Genomic DNA, 22,062 nt, shown 5'->3' on the forward strand with positions numbered 1-22,062 from the left:
CTCGAAACTTCTTGCAACTACTAGTTGAACCAATAGCAGTTATTTTTTATTACTTGGTCTTGTCAAACCTTCTATTAATTTGTTCATTACTATTAATTACAATATAACATTGTTGTTGTTTCCCTGTTTTGTCATTTGATTGTTGTTGCATTCTGGCCTTAATGATTGCCAAAAAGCTTGTGGATCTAAGTTACTCGCTAACAGCTGTTTGACAGAACCAACAGGAGCTACTGTATGGCCTTCTTCGCATTGCTTCCAATCGAACGCCAGATATTATTGTTCTTTCTATTTATATTTATTTACGAATTGCGATTCACTTAGCCTGCTGTACGAAATGTGCAGCTGCTGCGGCTAAGTTTTCTGGAAGCTGCGATCCCCGGCAAACAACGATTGTTCGAGACCGAATCTAAAGACATAAAGAACGTGCACTCGACACGCAGGGAAAACAATCGCGAGAACAGTATCACTACAATCATCCTACAATCAAGGCGAGATGGCGTCCCAGAGCGTGCGTGGCAGAGCGGCAGACGCAGCAGAGCGTGCGTGGCAGAGCGAGAACGCGCCCAGAGCAGACGCGCAGAGGTGCCGTGGCCACAGCGAGACGCGCAGAGCGTGCCGTAGCAGACGACGATGCGGCAGACGCGTGTGCCGTGGCCAGAGATACGCCGTGGCATAGCGAGACGCGCGCAGAGCTAGCCGTGGCTCAGAGCGACGATGCCTGCGAGGACACGGGACAAGAGTACGCCGTGGCAGAGTACGCCGTTTGCAGAGCACGCCGTGCAGAGCGCTGCCCGTGGCCAGAGTACGCCGTGGCAGAGCGGGACGCGCCAGACGACTGCCGTGCAGAGCGCAGACGCGGCAGATAGCGTGCGGGCCAGAGCGAGACGTCGGCAGAGCGAACGCGCCAGAGCCGTTGCCCGTGGCAGAGCCGAGAATGCGGCAGAGCATATGCCGTGGCAGAGCGAGCACGCTTGGTCAGAGCGTGCCGTCAAACGAGATGCGGCAGAGCGGGCCGTGGCAGAACGAAGATGCGCAGAGCGTGCTGTGGAGACGAGATGCAGGAAGAGCGTGCCGCTGCAGAGTACGCCGTGGCCAGAGCGTGCCGTGCAGAGCTGAGATGTGCAGACGTACACTTGTTGTGGCAGAGGGAGTGTGGCAGAGACACTGTGGCAGCAGTACGCCGTGAGCAGAGATACGCCGTGGCAGAGACGACCGTGGCACGAGTACGCCGTGCAGAAGACACCGTGCAGAGCTACGCGTCGGCAGAGTACGCCTAGCAGCATGCAGACGCGGCAAGAGCCACCCGTGGCGAGTACGTCATGCAGAGCACGCCGTGGCAGAGCACGCCGTGGCAGAGCACGCCGTGGCAGAAGCACGAGTGGCAGGAGGAACCGTCGGCAGCATATGAAGCTGCAGAGTACGCCATCGCATGAGCGAGACGCAGCAGAGACACCGTGGCCCCAGAAACAGTAACCGCTGGGCATAGCAAGACGCGGACAGATTGAGACGCGCCAGAGTGACACGGCAGAGTGAGACACTGCAGAAGTGAGGACGAGGCAGATACGCCGTGCAGGTGAGACGTGGTAAGAGTGAGACGTGGCAGAGTGAGACGCGGCAGAGACATGCCCTGGCAGAGTACGCCGTGGCCCACCAAGTACGCGTCGCAGAGCGGACGCGGCAGGCATGCCCCGGCAGAGTACCGCCGTGCAGCTGAGACGTGGCCATAGCACGCCGTGGCCAGAGACGGCTGGGCCCAGAGTACGTCAGTGGCAGAGTACGCCGTGGCAGAGTAACGTCGTGGCAAGTACGTCGTGCAGACTACGCCGATAGCAGCATGAAAGAGCGGAGATACGCAATGGCAGCCAGTGCGAGACGTGGCAGAGTACCGCTGGCAGAGATACGCCGTTGCACAGAGTACCGGCCGTGGCCCAGATAAGACGCGGCAGAGCACGCCGTGGCAGAGTGAGACACGGCAGAGTACGCCGTGGCACAGAGTACGCGTGGCAGAGTGGACGCGGCAAACACACCGTGCGCAGAGTAGACACGCCAGAGTACGCCGTGCAGAGTACGCCATCGAGAGTGAGACGCGGCAGATACGCCGATGGCAGAGTACGCCATGGCAGCAGTGAGCGCGAAGAGCAACGCCGGACAGCATTGCAGACGTGGCAGAGCCACGCGTGCAGGACTGAGAAGACGCGGCAGAGTACGCCGTGGCCAGAGCACGCCTGGCCAGCAGTGAGACGCGGCAGAGTACGCCGTCGGCAGAGTACCGCCATGGCAGAGTGAGACCAGAGCACGCCGTAGCAGCCATGAGACGCCTGGCAGCAGCAACGCCGTGCAAAGTGAGACCGGCAGAGCACGCCGTGCAGCATGAGACGCGGCCAGAGCACGCCGTGGCAGAGCACGCATGCCCCCGAGTACGCATCGGCAGAGGATGCCGTGCCAGAGCGAGATGGCGCCAGAGTACGCCGCTGGCAGCAGAGAGACCGCGCAGAGTTTGAGACAAGGCAGAGTCTCACGCCGTGCAGAGCGAGACGCGGCAAGAGCACGCTGCATAGTGAAGACGAACAGCCCTTAACCTGCACGTCGCAATCCTGGGTTCTGACTCAGTAGATCTGCCAGCATCGACTGAGATTAGGGGTGCCAACATCATGTTCGGCATCAGCTGTGCCATTCTCCATCATGTCTGCCATGCATCAGACGGTCTGCATGCCGGCGCGGGTGTCGAGAACATTCCTGCAACACCACACAGGCTATCGTACAACATTCCTGCAACGCCACACAGGCTACCGTACAACATTCCTGCAACACCACACAAGGCTAACGTACAACATTCCTGCAAACACCCATCACCAGGCTATCGTACAAACATTCCTGCAACACCAGTTACACACACAGGCCTATCGTACAACATTCCCCTTTTGCAACCACCGCGACGGTTCGTGACAACATTCCTGCAACACCAGTTACACCACACAGGCTATCGTACAACATTCCTGCAACACCGCACGGGCTATCATACAACATTCGACTATTCCTACAACATCACACAACATTCCTGTACACACCACACAAGTTGCCATACAACATACCTGCGGTGTAAAGGGAGGAGTTGGGTGGTGTAGGGGGAGATGTTGGCGGTGCTAGGGACAAGGAGGGGAGCTTCTGTGGTGTAGTGGGAGGAGGTGGGCGGTGTAGGAGGAAGGAACATACCTGCGGTGTAGGGAGAGGAGGTGGGCGGCTGGGGGGCAGGAGGCAGGGCGGAGCAGTACCTGTGGTGTAGGGGGCAGAGGTGAGGCGGTGCTGGGAGCAGAGCGAGGGGCACATTTTTGGTGTATGGGGAGGAGGTGGCGTTGCTGGGAAAGAGGAGGAGCGGACATACTGATGGTGTTAGGAGGAGATGTGGGCGAGTGATGGGGAGGGTGGGATATAACCTGCCATGTAGGGGGAAGGGGTGGGGAGCTAGAGGACGAGGTAGGAGACAATACCGCGGTGTAGGGGGAGGTGGCGGTGCTGAGAGGAAGAGAGAGAGGGACATACCTGTGGTCGTAGGGGGAGAGGTGGCGGTGCTGGGAGAAGGAGGCGACATACCTGCGTTGTAGGGGAGGAGGTGGAGGTGCTGAGAGGAGTGGAGGGGGACATACCTGCGAGTGTAGGGGGGGAGGTGGGGCCTGCGGTGCTGGGGTGAGGGTGGGCGGTGCTTGGGCAGGAGGAAGACAACCTGCGGTAGTAAGGGAGAGGTGGCGGTGCTGGAGAGCGAATCTGGGGCGGTGCTGGGGGCAGAGGCGCACATTAACTGCGTTGTAGGGGGAGGAGGGGACATACCTGCGGTCTGGGGGGGGGAGGGGACATACCTGCGGCTGTAGGGGAGGAGGGGCGGCGGCTGGGGGAGGAGGGGACATTACCTGCGGTGTAGAGGGAAGGAGATAGCGGTGCTGGAGGGAGGAGGTGGCGGTGCTGGGAGGAGGGGGGACATAAACTGCAGATGTAGGGGGAGGAGGTGGGTGGTGCTGGGGGAGGAGGGGGACATACCTGCGCGTTTGTAGGGGGAGGAGGTGGGCGCTGCTGGGGGAGGAGGGGACATACCTGCGTGTAGGGGGAGGAGTGCTGGCTGGGAGAGGGGCAAACCTGCGGTGTAGCGGGGCAGGAGGTGGGGCGGTGCTGGAGGGGAGGAGGGATACCTGCGGATGTAGAGGAAGGAGGTGCTGGGTCTCTCTCTTTCTCTCTCTCTCTCTCTCTCTCTCTCTCCTCGCATTGTTTTCCAGCAACTCTACACGTACTCGTATCTTACGTCCTCGTTCGTTCATGTGACGACTCTGTGCGCTGCTTTGGCATTTCCCTCGACTGTCCGAACGTTTCGCGCGCTCGTTCACGCGACCATGTCACGTCCGCGTCGGGCGGACCTACCCAGAACACGCACCCACTTTTTAAAACGCAAACGTTGCTAACGTGTTTACGTCGTTGTTAACATCGTCACGACGCCCCGATCGTCGTTTCGACATCTCTCGATCGTCGCGTCTCGTTGCTGTCCTCTCGCGTCATCTTGTTCCGCGCGGGCGCAAGCTGCGGGGGCGGGAGGCAACCTGGAGGAGCGATTCGTTCCGCGCAGGTGCAGCATTTTGTATGAGAGTTTCGCGCGCTGCCCGTTATTAACGTCATCTCATTGTCTCGTGTCGTCTCGTTCCGCGCAGCTCACTCATAATATTATATTACAGGCACAGCCGGCGGAGGTGGGGGCAGGGGCGGGGGGCAACCCGGTGGAGCGGTTCGATCTTCGCAGGTTACTCATAATACTATATTACAGGCGCAGCCGGGTGCTGCGGCGGCGGGGGCGGGAGGCAACCCTGAGGAGCGATTCCGCAGCCAGCTGGAGCAGCTCGCAGCGATGGGCTTCGTGAATCGCGAGGCCAACCTGCAGGCGCTCACGGCTACGTTCGGAGACGTCAACGCCGCGGTCGAGCGTCTTCTGTCGGGCGCCGGCTCCAGCGGGTCCGCCCCGAGCTCCTAGACTGCCGCCGTCGTCGTCGTTGTTCTCGGATCGTAGACTGCCGCCGTCGTCGCCGTCGCTCTCGGATCGTAGACTGTCGCCGTCGTCGTCGTTGCTCTCGAATCATAGACTGCCGCCGTCGTCGTCGTCGTTGCTCTCGGATCGTAGACTGCCGTCGTCGTCATCGTCGTCGTCGTCGGCATCGTCGTCGCTCTCGGATCGTAGACTGGCGCCACTGTTGACGTCATTGTTGTCGTTGCTGTCGGATCGTGGACTGCTGCTGCCAAGGAGGAGGGGGACGAGGAGGAGGAGGAGGAGGAAGGAGTGAGTGAGGGGCACTCGGATGATGGGTAATTGCTGCGTTGGTGAGGGTAGGTGTGTTTGTCCGTGCGTGCTTGGGTGCGTGCGTGCGTGCATGTGTGAAAGCATTCATGCGAGTGCTCATATTTGCGAGTGTTAATCTGTGCATGCATGCACTGCACGTGCGCATATGTGCGTGTAGGCACACATTCTTGGGTGTGTGTTTGTGTGCGGGTGTGCATTCATGTCTGCGTGCGTGTGTGTGTGCATGCTTTTGAGTGTTAGTGTGTGGTGTAGGGAGGGAGAGAGAGAGAGAGAGAGAGAGAGAGAGAGAGATTGAGATCGAGGGAGAGAGAGAGGGGAGGCTAGTCCCGAGTATCTACGATGCAGCAGCAACTGTCCTTGCAGCAGTGACTCAAAAGTGGCTTGATTTACCTGACCAGTAATTACTGACTTAATGTGCAACCACGAGGTACACACGCGCGTAACGAATGCTTGTCATCAATTCCTTCAACATATTAAATGTCTTATTTTTAGCATTAAAGTGATTATTATATATCGTCGTCCCAACACACCGTGGGTGTGGCACGGTTCTCTGGGCCTGGGTGATCGGTCTGTTATGGTGTAAGGGTACACCACACACCAGCATCACGGTAGTTGGACATTGTTTTGTATAGAGTATTAAGCGGAAGGGCTGTTAGCTGATCGTGACTCGCCCACACGCGTACACTGCTCGTGCACGCAACCAATACGTACGTATTCGCCTTGCAATGCCGTTCGTGCTTAGTGAGCTTTTTAACTTCTGCCATCGTTACTGCTTGGCGCTGGCAAAGATTGTGTCTGGCAATGTCAGCGCAGGTGTTAGGCAATATCCAAGCCGGTGTCTGGCAGTGGCAAGGTGGGTGGCTGGCAATGGCAGAGTAGGTGTCTGGCAATGGCAGAGCAGGTGTCTGGCAATGGCAGAGCAGGTGTCTGGCAATGGCAGAGCAGCTGTCTGACAATGGCAGAGCAGGTGTCTGACAGTGGCAGACACGGTGTCTGACAATGGCAGAGCAGGTGTCTGGCAATGGCAGAGCAGCTGTCTGACAATGGCAGAGCAGGTGTCTGACAGTGGCAGAGCAGGTGTCTGACAATGGCAGAGCAGGTGTCTGGCAATGGCAGAGCAGCTGTCTGGCAATGGCAGAGCAGCTGTCTGGCAATGGCAGAGCAGGTGTCTGACAAGGTGAGTTATGCAACAGTTTGATTAGCACCTGCGAAGGCTCGTCACCTGAAAAAATCGTCGTCCTGGCTGCATTATTTACTTCCAAGATGCGACAATTAACTGGGCTGGAAGATTAGTCACTTGTTCGTGGATAACACCGGGTAAAATCAATTTAGCAGTGTGGGTTCAAGAAATAGTGTTCTATGAAAAACTCGTGTGCCCCTAAAACTGCTTTCACTGTCGTGCTAGCGACAACAATTGTTAAGGTTTTTATGCATTTCAGATAATATTGCATCATATCGAAGTTGTTCTGATGTAAGTGTCCGCATATTTTTAAATATTCAATTAGCATTAATGAAAACAACACCCAAGCTTTATAGAAAATATTTTGTGACGCTTTTGCTGTGTAGTTGCAATTACTTTTTTGCGATTATTATTGTATATATGCTATTATTCACGCAGCATTTAATGTTTCTGTCACAGCTATATAATTACTACATGGCTATAATAAACAGTTTTAAAATCAATGAAGACATTCAAGCCGGCAAGTGGTATTTTTTAATAACATCTCTTTAGCCTTAGCTGTCCTTCAACGAACTTAACAGAACAGGCATGCATTATACACAAATTGGTGAATGGAAATTCCCTTTCCCCGCCAATCGGATGTGTATGGCATGCGGCGATTGTCGTGTATCCACACGGAACACAATTTCAAGAGTAATATAAATTGTTAGACATTTTTTGTTGGCTTGCTTGTTTTATAGGTAACGTGTTTGGCTGATGTTATTGCTGATTCTACGTTGTTTCGTGTAACGGTTTACGCTGAACTATCTACTACTTAGAGTTTGTATTTTATATTTTTGTTTTTTCACCATACTTGCTGCGGGTAATATGCTGTACATGAGACAATGTTGCGGAATATAACAGTTGGGCTAAAAGAACCTAATAAAAGCGAGCAATAATTATCGGCATAAAGGGAAACGCGTAGATAAAGAAGCGACATTCATGTTATTAAGAGTAATGTAAAATGTACACAGTAAATCATGCAGCAATTAAACACTAGAACAAGTATTTTTCCAATTATCTTTTTGTACGAACCGGACAGTAGGTTTAGCCTTAAATTGAATTTAATTGGCAAGTTATGTTCACGTGTACTGGTTGTCATGTGTGGAAGGTTCATGCGGAATGGTCCTAATACTATAGGCTGAACAGCGCCCGACCGGCCGTGATTCACCCGCGGCCAACTCCCGTGATCAACCCCAGCCCGTGTTATTGACCCCGGCACGCCCGCGCGTGATTCACGCAGCCCGTGTGATTACCACAGCCGCGTGTGATTCACGCCCCGCCGTGTGATTTACCCCCAGGCCCGTGTGATTTACCCCAAGCCGTGTGATTTAGCCCCAGCCCAGTGTGATTCAGCGCCCAAGCCCCGTGATTACCGCTAGCCGCCCGTGATGCAAAGCGCCCAGCGCCGTGTGATTGCACCCCAGCGCCGTGGAATTCACTTGTAACCAGGGCCCGTGTGATTCACCCCAGCGCCCCAGTGATTTAACCCCATAGCGACCCCTCCGTGAACAACGCCCAGCCCCGTGTGATCACGAAGCCCAGCCCGTGGAATTCAGCGGTATCACTCAGCCCGTGTGATTCCCGAAGGCCCCCCGCAGCCCCCGTGATTTCACCCGGCAGCCCGTGTGATCCCCCGAGCACCCCCAGCCGTGTGATCCCCCCCAGCACCCCGTGATTCACGCCCAGCCCGTGTGTTTACTCCCAGCCGCCATGATTCACCCAGCCCCGCGTGATTCACCTCCCAGCCCCGTGATTTAAAAAAAAAAAAAACACGCCGCCCGGCCCCCGTGATTCCCCCGCCCGTGTGATTCTACCACAGCCCGTGTGATTCGCTCGGCAGCGCCCCGTGGATTCACCCCAGCCCCCGTGGAATTCCCCTCCAGCCCGCGTGATTCACGCCGCAGCCGCTCGTGATTCCCCAGCCCCCCGTGATTTCCCGCTCGCCCCAGCCTCCGTGATTCCCCGCCAGCCGGCGTGTGATTCCCACCCCCAGCTGACGTGTGATTCACGATGGCCCAGCCCCCGTGATTCAGCAAGCCAGCAGCGCCCGGCGTGATTCACAGCCCAGCCCCGGCGTGACGTGATTCTTCACCTCAGCCCCCAGTGATTCACCGCAGCCATGATTCTCACACCCCACCGGCGCCGTAATTCACCGCCCAGCCCGTGTGATTCCACCGCCGCCCGTGTGATTCCCCGCCAGCCCGGTTGTGATTCACGAGCCCAACCCGTGTGGATTCACAGGACCCCAGCCGCCCTGTGATTTCCTCCCCCAGCCCCCGTGATTCAGCGCCGCACAGCTCACCGTGATTTCTCATCTCGGCGCCCAGCCCGGTGTGATTCACCACGCCAGCGGCTCGCGTGATTCACAACCAGCCCCCGTGATTCCCAGCCAGCCCCGGTGGGATTCACGGAGACCCCAGCGCCCGTGTGATTCAGCCCCTAGCCCACGTGATTCACTCCCGCAGCCCCGTTTGATTCACCCCAGCCCGTGTGATTCACGCCCCAGCCCCCCTTGATTCCTCCCGCGCCGCTCAGCCCCCGTGATTCACCCGCCAGCCCGTGTGATTCCCCTCCCCCAGCCCGTGTGATTCTCCCCAGCCCCGTGTGATTCCCCCCAGCACGTGTGATTCGCCCCAGCCCCCGTGATTTCGCGCCCCAGCCCGTGTGATTCACACTCCAGACCCGTGTGATTCACCCCAGCCCGTGTGATTCCCGGGCCCCAGCCCGTGTGATTCTCCCCCAGCCCGTGTGATTCCAAGCCCAGCAACGTGTGATTGCACACCCAGCCCCCGTGATTCCGCCCCCCCCACCAGCACGTGATGATTCACAGCCCCAGCCCCCGTGATCCCCCCCAGCCATGCCCGTGTTATTTCACAACTCCAGCCCGTGTGATTCACGAGCCCAAGCCCCCGTGATCCCCCCCAAGCCCGTGTGAATTCACCCCCAGCCCCCGTGATTCATCCCAGCCCCCGTGATTACACTGCCAGCGCAGCCCCGTGTGATTCACGCCGGCCCCCGTGATCCCGACGCAGCCCGTGTTATTCACGGACCCAACCCCCTTGGTTCACCCCCAGCCCCCGATGTTCCACCCCACTCTGTGATCCATCCCCGCCTACACAGTAATAGACGCTACAAGATGCTAACGGTCAGACTGGTTTGATTAGAAGAACGAGTGAAGGAAAATTTATTGAAATACAAATGAACTAAGAATTAAACAAAAAGTGAATCGCAGCAGCGGTGCCAACACAGACTAGTTGACCAGCTATGAGCAGCCCACCAAGGTTTCAGTCCAGTTGCAAATCATGCAGGCTTGTGTAGCTGTCGTCAACGTCCACTCGATTGTTGTGGATGCTTGACCAGACGGAAAGACCTGTAGTCCTTCCATCTTAGGCGTCATGTGTGCAACACTCCAACAGCCACTATAGTGGGCGACTTTTGAAGGGGTGTTTTGATTCGGCCGTTTACGTCACGGATACCATGTTGTTAATAAAATTAATTTAGCTCTACTTCTAAATCCACACTTATTTACGTAATTGTACGTCATATTCTCTGTTCACTGAAGACGGCAGTGGTGGAAAGTATTTGTGAATCCGTAAACTGTCAGTATTTTAGTATACTTAGAAATTATATAGAGTAAGAAAACCACGTTATATGAGTGTACGAAAATACGTGAGATTTAACGGTCACGGAAGGACACTAGCATTGATTCGAGTTGTAATTGTTTGACGATTTGTGAAATTTGGAATTTACGCGCGGCTCAAATTAATATGGCCATTTGTTATACGACGCATTTCTGAGACCTGCTTCAAATTAAAGATGTCCATGCTATAACACACACAAACACGCACACAGAAATCACCTAGGTCGTTTCACAACCGCATTCTGCATTCGCTTGTTCTTTTCCTGTAAATAATGATATTAATTATGACTTGCTGTATACGTGGGTGGGACAAAAAAAAGCATTTTTATCAAAAAAAGAGTTATATATACCTTGTTCAAATATAACGTGATGTGATAACAGATGTTGCATTTGTTCATTTACTTTCATCGCATATGTACCGCTTGACCACTGGTGCTATAGGCTGATGCGCACACATGACGGCAATGAAACCAATGCGGTCAATAAATGGCGTGTTTAAGTCAAAAGCACGATGTCATTGTGGGATCTTGGTTACCAAATACTACCAAAATTTATAAATATAATAATTGCTTTACAGCATTTGCCTCGCCACCATTCAAGTTTTTTTCCAAACCGCTCATGCATCCAATAACAACACAGTATACACTTTTCACGTTTAAAGGTCACGGTAAAATTAAAAGCGAACATTTTGCAAGGTAAACGGCCTTATTGTCTATTGTTAAAACCAACAAGCCGAACTGGTTTATGAAAAGGAGTTAACGAGCATGTGCAGTTGAAATGCAAAATGTATCTTGTATAAAATCCGTGGTAACCACAGACCTCTACATACTAACGTTAGTATATATAGAGATCGGGTGGTGGTAACTATAAGGTGTATAGTGAATGAAGCCTGCTTGACTTCAGCCATTCATTTTATCAAGAGCGTATTAACAATGGCATTCTTAATAAGACATTTTTAATATGCTCTTGATTTTTTGGTGCTATGTGACAGCTGCACTTTGCTGGAAACATAATTAGTCATGACACTACGAGTAAAGAACGTAATAACCTTTCACCACATGTAGTCGTGTGCAAATGTAATGTATGGCAGCCATGATGGAAGTAACATATTATGGAAGTCATATAACCTTTTACGATGTTTCTGAGAACGGGAACCAAATCGCTAATGAAAGCATAGTCAGTGAAGCCATTGAGCTATAGTTACATGTTGACATTACAGGTGTCCATAATATCAACTCTGCATAGTCATGTTATCAATGGAGGGGGCATTGCGTCATGGTATCTAAGCAATAGGGAGGGATTTTCCAGTGGCATTTGCCGTAGTAATCAAAATTTGAGTGTTGTAGTAGGTTGTTGCTGTAAACATCCTGCAGTGGACGCATTAAATTCTGAACATTACGCCCTACGCTTGCGTCGACCATCATGACCATCTGTGAACAGTGGCTGGCTGTGAGAGATCACGCGAAGCTAGGTAATAATAACAAGGCAAATTGTGTTCAATTTTTTTTACATATACATATTTCTGCATAATTGTTTATACCTTTATTGGCAAAAAAACCCAAAAAAGAATGTCTCGGGCAAGTACATTCACAAGCATTAAAAACAAGACAATCTACAACGTGCTGTTCGGAGCGCACACGCACACACGAGCAAAGTTTCGTCAAAGCTTCAACTTCACAAAATCCTGTTAGCGCGTTCCGGCTGTACAAACACTATTAGGGTGAACGGAATTTTCGAAAAATCGTAGGTGACGACGAGTAGATATCGCCCGCACGCGATACCAGTGAAAGTGATGTTCGGTTGAACGCAAACAACACACAGTGGATAATTGTGACGTACAGTAACTACGTGCAGTCGGGGGGAGTACAAGCAAGGACGAGCAGACGACATTTCGTGTCGTGACTAGTCTCTTGCCGCATCATGCGAGATTTGCAAGCTCTTTGCCGGAAAACACGAATACAAGTCGGACGACACGCGCGCGCCACTCGCGCATAAACGCCATGTATGTACACGGAAGACGGCGGCGAGGGGGGGGTGCACCCACCGCACGTCGGCGTGAAAGAGGGAGCCACCTCACACACAAATAAATAAAACAACAAAAACGAAACGAGTTGAGCGAACCACTTCAATCACTCACTCACTCACTCACTCACTCACTCACTCACTCACTCACGCCACTCATTTCATCACTCACTCGCTCCGTCGCTCACTCCTGCTTACCGTCGTATAGCAAGCAGTTCACTAAGTAACAGTAAGTACTCTCTCCCTCTCTCTCTCCTTCTCTCTCTCTCTCTCTCTCTCTCTCTCTCTCTCTCTCGCTCTTTATATATATATATATATGTATGTATATCAACAGCAACAGATGTACAGCAGTTCAAATACAGAAACCGATCATACAAAACAAAACACAGGAGGTTCCAAAATAAGTCCCAGACCTACCACAGCCTTACGTAGACATTGTACATGGTACGGGTAAGCACCGAAAGTCATAGGCTGGATGTACGAAGAGACCTGTCCCACCAACACCAACACCACACCACCACCACCACCACCGAGAGAGGTGACGCTAGGACTGCAGAGAGGCGACCGAGTGACATCATGCGATATTGCAACGTTCGAATGCAATTCACATGACAAACGCGGACACGCGGGCTATATGTACAATACGCGGCTCTGACGTAGATGCGCGGTGAGTGGGGGAGGGCGCGGTCCGCCCACGCGTAACAATGCAATCGCGATTACGTCGGCGTCCAGGGTGCCTTGGAACGAGGCCAGAGGAGACAGAGGCGAGGTTGATCGCACAATGCTGCCGTGTCATGCTGTGAAGTGTGTGTGACAAAATAGCCCCGGCCCGTCCGCATTTCGATGCGGTGCTGCCACCTAGCTCGGGACACGCCGTTCGCGACATTGATCAACACATTAGGCGCAGATTTGAACCTACAAAAAACGGTCATTACGTCCGCTGCGGAACTCTCTCTCTCTCTCGGAACCCGGTCATCCCACAAACGCGAACGCAGTGAACTGCTAATGGGACCTCGTAAAAACAATCGGTCGGTGGCCTTCCTTGAGACTAGAAGGAAGTCGAAAGAGAAGAAAAACGAATAGTGAGTGCTTCGTGGCGGCAGTGTAACTTGCGAGGTCACGGTAGCAGTGACCGAACAAACGCTCAACCGAAGATCATTTGGTTCGTGATTCGAAAACGGGTACAAATACGTAGGTGAAGCCATCGTCGTACCTACTACTACTGCACCGCTGCTGTTGAATATAAAAGGCATTTATAAACACATCCAGAGAGATTGTTCAGTGTGCAAACGTTTCATAAATATTTTACAATCTCAGATACAATATACTCACAAAAGCTGTAAAAAGTGGATTCACCACGTCTTCGTACTCTGGGGGCCGATCCCAAGGACTCTGGGGGGCGGGGGGCAGGACTCTAAAATCTAGCGAACGTCTCCAACGAAAAAGAAAAACATTTCTGCACCAACCCACAACCCCCTCTCACCTTCTCTTCGCTACTCGACGATAACGGGACACCCCATCCCCGGGGACGTTCACCCGCACTCACGCGCGGAGACACACACACACACCACGCCCCCTCCCACCCGGCCTAATCTCGACACCCTCCCCCCTCCCTCCGAAATAAAACCCGGGAAAACGCACGACGCCTTCCTCCGCTGCTGCTGTCAAAAACTACCCGGTAACCTCCGCCGCGGAGAACCCGGGCGAAGAAGAAGAAGGGGAACACAACGACGAAAACTGCGTCACGTCTCCGACGCCGCCACCGCACGCAAGAGTCCACCCGCCGGCGTAGCCACGCGTCATGATTCGCCGTTGCCGCTGTCGTCGTCGGCATCACAGTAGTTGGCGTCCGAGTCCGCGTCCGCGTCCGAGTCCGTGTCATCGAGGTCGTCGGCGTAGTCGTCATCGTAGAAGTCGGTCATCTCGTTTGAGCTGTGCGTCGGCTCGGCCTTCGTGCGGATGCAGTACTCCTCGACGGACGTCGGCACCTGCACGCCGTCCTTCTCCGCCTCCGCCTTCGAAGCTGCCACTTGTTTCCTGGAATCAGACATTTTTTAATAGTGTTTTTGTTTGTTTTTAAGTTGTTTTTTTTATCTATTTTTTTTGTTAGTTATTTATCACGTTATTTGTTTATTTATTTATTATTATGTGTTATGTATTAGGTTATATTAAAGCCGCACAATGCGCATCCAAACGCTAATTTCTCCAGTACTAGACTAGACCTTATGACAAAATAAACTCTAGTTCCTCCCATTTCACTGCGCGATGTCTTATAAAAGGTATTTTAAAATACCTCCAATGTTGTTAAAATTCTCCGATGTTGTTGACAGTTTCCCCAAGCAACCGCGCAGCGGTGCTGCGGTACAGCGGTACGGGTGTAGCAAAGATAAAAACATGTGACGTCACCTCACCACTTCGAGGCTAAATTGTTTGGCAAACAGTCGGCGTTTGCGCCAGAATGCCAGTTTTCTTACCTCTTTCTTGTGGGTTTTAAGCAAACGCGCAGTGAAATGGGAGCAACTAGAGTTTATTTTGTCATAAGGTAGTGTGATTATGCATGACACGAAGTATTTGCTAGTCTATAGTACTGGAGAAATTAGCGTTTGGATGCGCATTGTGCGGCTTTAATTATGTGCTTATATATATATATTTGGTTTTGTTGTGGAATGTACGACAAATTCGCTGGGAACTTGGACTGGAATTTTTTGTAGTAAATAATAAATAGTAAGTTATTCACTAATTGGCAGTAGTATATAAATAATAAGTAAGTTATTTGGTAATTATAAGAAATAGCCAAATATAAATGTCAGACACGAATGATATCTAATACAAAAAACATTTGGTCTGATTTCGGAAACGTGAAACTTTTTGAAAATTGTACATTTTAAAGTGCGTTGCTTGGTAGTGTTACGTTTTCAACTCTCAGTAGTGTTGCAGGGCGCACCCTCATGATACGGATCAGTCTTGCTACTCTATATTTACCTGATAATATTCTCGTATTCCTTTTCTTTGCCTTTCGAGTCCCTCCACCTTCTGTACATGACGGATGCGTCAACATTGGCAGGCGAGAATGTGTTAGGCTCGTTCAACAGTGAAATCACACTTAAGAGTATCGTCCTGTAAGTGCAATAGTGGCAGATTAGGAACTGCGTTTCAGTCTCACTGAAATCTGTCTCACACAGCTTCCTCGTTTGCTCTCCCAGAACACACTGAGACATTAAAAATAGGGGTTTTTAAGAAATTTCAGTAATTCTAAGAAAACTGAACTCTACGTTCAGTCAATGATCTAAACATGCTTGGTGCACAGACGCTATAAACCTTCGAGCATGTATTTTAACAATCAAATTTAAACATTAACCATCGTTACGTGCATTAACTTCTACTCTCTGTAAACCATCTCACATAAGCATTAAAGCAATAATTATGTTTGTATCATCTGTAATGTGATTAACATCACAATACTATCTGTTGTTGTGTAGCATACTCTGTACATGTATGTGTGTGCATTTTTGGAAATAAAGTACATTATAAAAAAATTAAAAATTAAAAACTTCTACTCTCTGTACTTGACTGTAAGACTACAATGATCCACTATGGTTGCGAAACTATGTGCATCCAGATATATACAAGTCAAGCGACGATACATCTCGTGATACAAACGAAAAGCAAACAGCAGAATTTCAATATCAAGTTGCCAAGCCATGAGCCAGATACAGAACACACTCTCAGCAAATGCAATTGAATACTGAACATGGCATTGAACATTGGCATTGGCATTGAACATTGAATACATGGCAAATGCGACTGTCACTCGATAGATGCTCTGTGGCTGCTCTGCTGTAGAGTTGCTTTAAATGGAGGGTAGCTATAGTAGCAGCACATCGTAGTTTCACCAGACAGGAATCTATTTGTACGAGGTCGTTTAGTGAACTCGCCTGACGTTCTGCGTGGGGTTCCACCTCTCTGAAGGCAGCTCTCCGCTCTGTGGGTCATCGATTGGTGGATGAAGAATCGAGATGCACAGATCACCATTCTGCAAAAAGAACCAGCGCGCGTTCACAACAGACTGGTGAGATGGCAAACATCTGATAGGAGGAATGCAGGCAGACCTGCGCGTGCATGAACCCTGTGAATCCAGCTAAACTGGGATTACAGGACGCGTGGCTGTAATATTAATAGCAGCCATGAGTACAGGAGCCCGGTTCATAGATGTAGCGCTAACGGTGTAGCCCCTTCGCTCCCGCTATAAGAACTTCCTTTTCCTCCGTAGAAGTGGCGAAGGGGCTACGCCGGTAGAGCTAACATAAATGTAACTACTGTAATTACAACATGTGTAAATTGAAAATATGGTCGTGTGACAATGCTTAATATAAAGGGTGTGGCTCTTTATAAATCGTGCATTCGCCAATGATACAAATCATGTACAACGATTTTTTATGGAGAATTTTAATTTTTGATTGGGTATTTTTTCTAAATACAATCAAAGAAGCAGAATGGAATAGGTTTGCCATCGTTCTGCGAATTACATCGTTGTTTACTAGCAATAAGAAACTCCCCACCTCCTTCCCCCGATGACATATACATTCTAACAATAGTAACGATGTCCTTGCCAAACACGACGAAAATACGTTCATAATTAAAGCCGCTAAGAGCCGTTGACACACGTTTTCTATAAATAGTAACCACGATCTGGGTCTTACAAGCATGGCGCCCTGAAACGGGAACTCGTTCTAGGCACTGTCACATCTAACACTTCCCATTTTAAAAATAGAGTCACTAAAACGATGACAATCGGTGAATATGTACATGCGTACGGGGGAAGAAATCCATGCTATTATTCTCTCTGCACAAACTCGTTACAAGAGGCATAATATTCTTTCAAACGGTGTAGCAATATAAATATCATCGGGGGTGAATAATGACAAATTTGTCATTACTCACCTCTGATAACATCTAGAAACCGGGGCCATGTAACGTGCAGCCCTAGACCACCGCAACCTCACATCGTCCATTGCTCAATAATTCACTTCTCTCTTCTCCTCGTCTATAAATTACATTACAACATTGACACTATATCTTTTACACTGACATTCGAGATGTCATTCAATAAATGGCGCTAAGATCCGAATACATAATTATATATTTGTTCCAGTACTGCATCTACTGTGCTTTATGCTGGCATGTTCTACTCTACATCATTGTACTCTGTACATGTACATTTAGGCACTCGATATTGAAACGTACATTGTTCGCATATCCAGCCATTCACGTCTGCTTTACGCTGTGACGTACAGCGTACACAAAGGGCACTGGGTACTGCTGACAGAAAGACTGACTGTGCAGATAGATATACGTCGACATGGAGGTCTTTGCGCCTTAATGTTTACTGGAGGGAGTGCTGAACTTTACACTTATACACAACATGTTACACTGCACGTGTGCAGGCTGTATTCACTGTGCGTCTACATCTATTTGCACTTTTTTTACTATATATATACTATTCTAACGAGGTCAGATGTATAAACGTACACCCACTCATATTACACCGGGATGAACATTGTATGCCATGATGTACATAGTGCATAGTACACATTGTACATATACATACATAGTATCAGGGGGTTAATAATGACAAATACAACCCCCGATTATATATAGTACATCGTATATAGGGCTATGTGTACTTCACATGTAAACACAGCCGTACTCACGTGCAGCACGTACAGGGAGCCTATGCATATATGCATATATATATATATATGTTAAGTATATAATATGTTAAGCATATATGTGTAAGTCACACCAATTGTTAACAAAAATGTGTCAATATTTAATTAAATTGCAATTACATTGTAATTACATTGCAATTACAATTGTAATTACATTGTGATGCATAATATAGCACGTACATAGAGCCTGCCCATATATGTAATGCACACAGTATGTAAACACATACATACATTATATATAACACATATGTGTAACAGTATGTAACAGCCAGTATTCACTTCTGACATACTGTGATGTTTACAACACCTTACACACATGCTCACAGACATGTTCACTTCACACTGTGCTGTGCTACTAAGAACACACAATTGACACAGACACATTTAGGTATAGCGGTCTGACGCACATTACATGCACGCAAGCAGGCGCGAGCGCACATCTCTCCCTCTCCCCCCTCTCTCTCTCTCTCTCTGTCTGTCTCACCTCGTACACGTTGGGGTGCCACACCTTCGACAGAAAGCGAACGCTAGGCGGAGAGTACGGGTAGTCCGGTGGAAACTTCATGTGAGCCTAGAAAAGAGAGCGAAAAGAGAGAGTGAAATAAAAACACTACTGATGGAGCGGGACCAAGCGAGCGGCACAGTTCCTCTCGAATGTGACACACTGGGACAAAGCCAAGACGTATACAGTTATACAGATGTACAACTTGATATCATATATATACAGTTGTTTTAGCCGAATTAGTCCGTACTGCGCGAGTCGCCATAAACTAGAGAAGCTCGGCAGCCTTAGAGGAAAACTAAAGATATTTCAGAATCGCAGAGTCTGGGAAGTGGTTCTGGCTGAAACAAAAAATTTTAAAAGTAAAAAAGATAAAAATTGATAAAAATTCTATTCATCAATAGATGGCGGTGCGTCTACAGATTACATCAACGTAACGTGTGAATCTTATGGTGTATACCCTTAACGGCGCATTGGCTAATTCACTAGAATCGCGTCTCGCTCCACCAGATTCCAGGTTTGAGTCGCAGCTGGGAAACTTATTTCCCTTTTCCCGCTTTACTCTCCTCTTTATATGCTTATTTTTAATGTCTTTATGCTTTTGATTTCTTATTATTTTTTACTGTTTGGGAATGGGATGGGATGGCATGGATGCGCATGGGATGGGAATGGGATTGGATGGGATCGATCGGATCGGATGGGAATGGGATGGGATGATGGATGGGATGAGCATGAAGATGGATATCATGGGATTGGGATGGGATGGGATGCGGTGGGCGATGGATGGCATGAAATGGGATGGATGGATTGGATGCATGGATGCGAAGCATGGAGTAGATAGATAGTTATATTTTTGGGTCTTTATTTCCTTACGCGGCAGCGGTCACCAACTGAGTAACGCACGACAGAGATTTCCCCGGGCAATGCCGGGTATCCGGCTAGTATAATTAATATCAGGAGTTAATAAAGACAATTTGTTCTTATTATCATCCTGATCTATATATATTATTATATATATATATATAATATATATATATAACACCAGATTTTTTATACTATAGCACAGTGTGTGTGTGTGTGTGGTGTGTGTGTGTGTGTGTGTGTGTGTGGTGCTGTGTGTGTGTGTGTGTGTGTGTTGTGTGTGTGCGCGTGCGTGCGTGCGTGTTGTGTGCGTGCGTGCGTGCGTGCACGTGTGCGTAAGGTATACTCTATGCCGGGGCAGGTTAGGCCGTGGGTTTTAACCCCTTATTTGGTTATTTAGTTAATCAATGCACACGGGTAAATAAAATGATGCAGCGAGATACGATAGCCATCTAGTTTTCTCATGCCGCTTTTATACTGCGCACGACTTTAGCCCGCTTCTGAAGCGGGATAACTTTAGCTCGGGCTATAAAAGTATGTTTCGACCTTTTATACTGAGGGTTATCCCGCTTCAGGTCCGGAACTGAAGCGGGATAAACCCCAGTATAAAAGCGGCATCAGATAAAATGTTAATACGCGCCGTAGCAATTGCGTAACAGAGATCAGCATTTAGAACCGCCAAGTTCCACTTGGCCTACATGTGCGCGTAACACCCTCGGCTCAGTGCAATGACACAGTTATGGCACGGGTGCATTATCTAAATGCACTCCTTTCTCCTCCGCCTCCTTCTCCCTCCCCTCTTTCTCCTCCTCCCTTCTCTCCCTCCCCGCTATCTCCCGGTGCATTCTGGCGCACACACGAACACGCATGTACAGCGTGGCATTCTAGACTGATCCGCGGGCCCTCTTAATCTATTGCGTGCATGATCAGTGCACTTCTGATTTAATAACGGTCTACAATTCATGTTATACGTGACTGTGACTAATACTAGGGAACTACTAGTAGAAGTGCTTAATATAGAGATGACAAAGAGATCTCCGAGAGAAATAAGCGAGTGTACATGGAGTGCATAATATCAGGGGTGAATAATGACAATTTGACATTTGTTCACCCCTGATAATATAGATGACAGAGATCTCTGAGAGAAACTAGCGAGTGTAACACTAATATTGTAAGTGAGTGTAACAAATAATAAACGTGAGTGTAACAAATATTGTAAGCTATAGTATTGCAACTATGAATACAAGCGAGTGTAATACAACTGTATAGTAGTGTAATACAACTGTATATAATAGCGAGTGTAATACAATACAACTAGTATTGTAAGCAAGTGTAACTAGTATTGTAAGCAAGTGTAACTAGTATTGTAAGCTAGTGTAACTACTACTATGAGTGATTGCAACATACATAACTAACTGTGTAGCGAGCAGAGCTATGCAGAGCGAGCGAGAGAGCGTAGCGTGCGGCTGTAATGTGAGAGAATTTTGAGCAGCACGTATTACAGAATCATTATATTACTATTAGCAGAATCATGAGGAGTCGTGAGTAGCTGAACCAGTGACCTGACTTAGTATGAATTTGATGTTATACTCTACGGCGACCTACGGCTAGCCCTCTTCATCAAAACACATACACACACATGACATGTGCCTCCCACCCCGCTATCAAATCTACTGCACTACTATCAGGAGCGTATAATATCAGGAGTAGATAATAGGGTCCCTAATATCTTTTATTATATAATATAGTCCCTATTATCTACTCCTGATAATATCAAGAGCGTGGTATTAGGCCATTAGGGTAGTAAGAATTATGTAAGAATAGGGTAGAAGAGCATTAAGCTTCTTAATACGCTCTTGATAATATATATCAGGAGTGAATAATAATAATTAATATATATAAAGAGAAATTGAATGAATTTTTAATGAATCATGAGCGAGAATTTAAACGATTTCGAGGCGAGCCGCATGGCGCCACCTTGTGTTTAAATCGGGCATTTTATGGCATCGTGCCAAGCTGGGAAAGGGGGGCGCCGCAGTAAATATGTTCGAAACTGAGTATTTAATTCAACAAATCGAACGTTAGAAACCGTGGTTCGTTTGCGCTATGGAGATGGCTTCACTAAAATTGCCATTCGACGGAAACACCAAAACTGTCCTTTATATGCAGATTTCTGTGCTATAGACACAGTTCCACTGCCAATCAGGGTAACATCTAATTGTCCTTTATACGCAAATTTCTGCTCTATATACACAGTTTCATTGCCACTCAGTGCAAACACGACAATTGTCCTTAATACGCAGATTTCTGCTATATACACAGTTTGACTGCCACTTAGGGCAAATAGTGCTAAATACCAAAATTGTCCTTTATACGCAGGTGTCTGCTCTACATACACAGTTTCATTGCCACTCATGGGAAACACCAAAACTTTCCTTTATACACGCAGGTTTCTGTGCTATAGACGCAGTTTTCACTGTATAACTGCCACTCAGGGTAACACCACAATTGTCCTTAATACACAGGTCCTGCTCTATATACACAGTTTCACTGCCACTCAGGGTAAACGCCACAATTGTCCTTTATACACAGGTGCCTGCTCTACAGGACGCAGTTTTCACTGTATAACCACCACTACGAGGAAACACCACAACTGTCCTTTATACACAGGTGTTTCTGCTTTGCAGGACGTAGTTTTCACTGTATAACCACCACTACGAGCAAACACCACAACTGTCCTTTATACACAGGTGC

At 49.0% G+C, this 22,062-nt stretch overlaps 2 protein-coding genes across 2 annotated transcripts in view; one reads left to right on the forward strand and one right to left on the reverse strand.

Moving 5' to 3' along the window:
- The window catches only part of LOC106809681 (ubiquilin-4-like), a gene marked incomplete in the record, with an annotated part of 33,822 nt that extends 28,737 nt beyond the window's left edge, over positions 1–5,085 (forward strand). The window contains 6 exon segments of the mRNA XM_014812851.1: positions 343–488; positions 659–802; positions 1,146–1,312; positions 1,994–2,203; positions 2,614–2,825; positions 4,805–5,085. Coding sequence (XP_014668337.1) covers positions 343–488; positions 659–802; positions 1,146–1,312; positions 1,994–2,203; positions 2,614–2,825; positions 4,805–5,008 — 1,083 coding nt within the window.
- Positions 5,086–11,689: 6,604 nt separating this feature from the next.
- Positions 11,690–22,062, reverse strand: part of LOC106809688 (ubiquitin-conjugating enzyme E2 R2-like) — a 15,729-nt gene continuing 5,356 nt past the window's right edge. The window contains exons 2-5 of the mRNA XM_014812859.1: positions 18,430–18,516; positions 16,152–16,249; positions 15,199–15,333; positions 11,690–14,253 (exon numbers count right to left, since the gene is read on the reverse strand). Coding sequence (XP_014668345.1) covers positions 14,016–14,253; positions 15,199–15,333; positions 16,152–16,249; positions 18,430–18,516 — 558 coding nt within the window. The 3' untranslated portion in view covers positions 11,690–14,015. The remainder of the gene's footprint in view (positions 14,254–15,198; positions 15,334–16,151; positions 16,250–18,429; positions 18,517–22,062) is intronic.

This window comes from Priapulus caudatus, unplaced genomic scaffold (genome assembly GCF_000485595.1).
Source record: "Priapulus caudatus unplaced genomic scaffold, Priapulus_caudatus-5.0.1 Scaffold376, whole genome shotgun sequence".
NCBI lineage: Eukaryota > Metazoa > Priapulida > Priapulimorpha > Priapulimorphida > Priapulidae > Priapulus > Priapulus caudatus.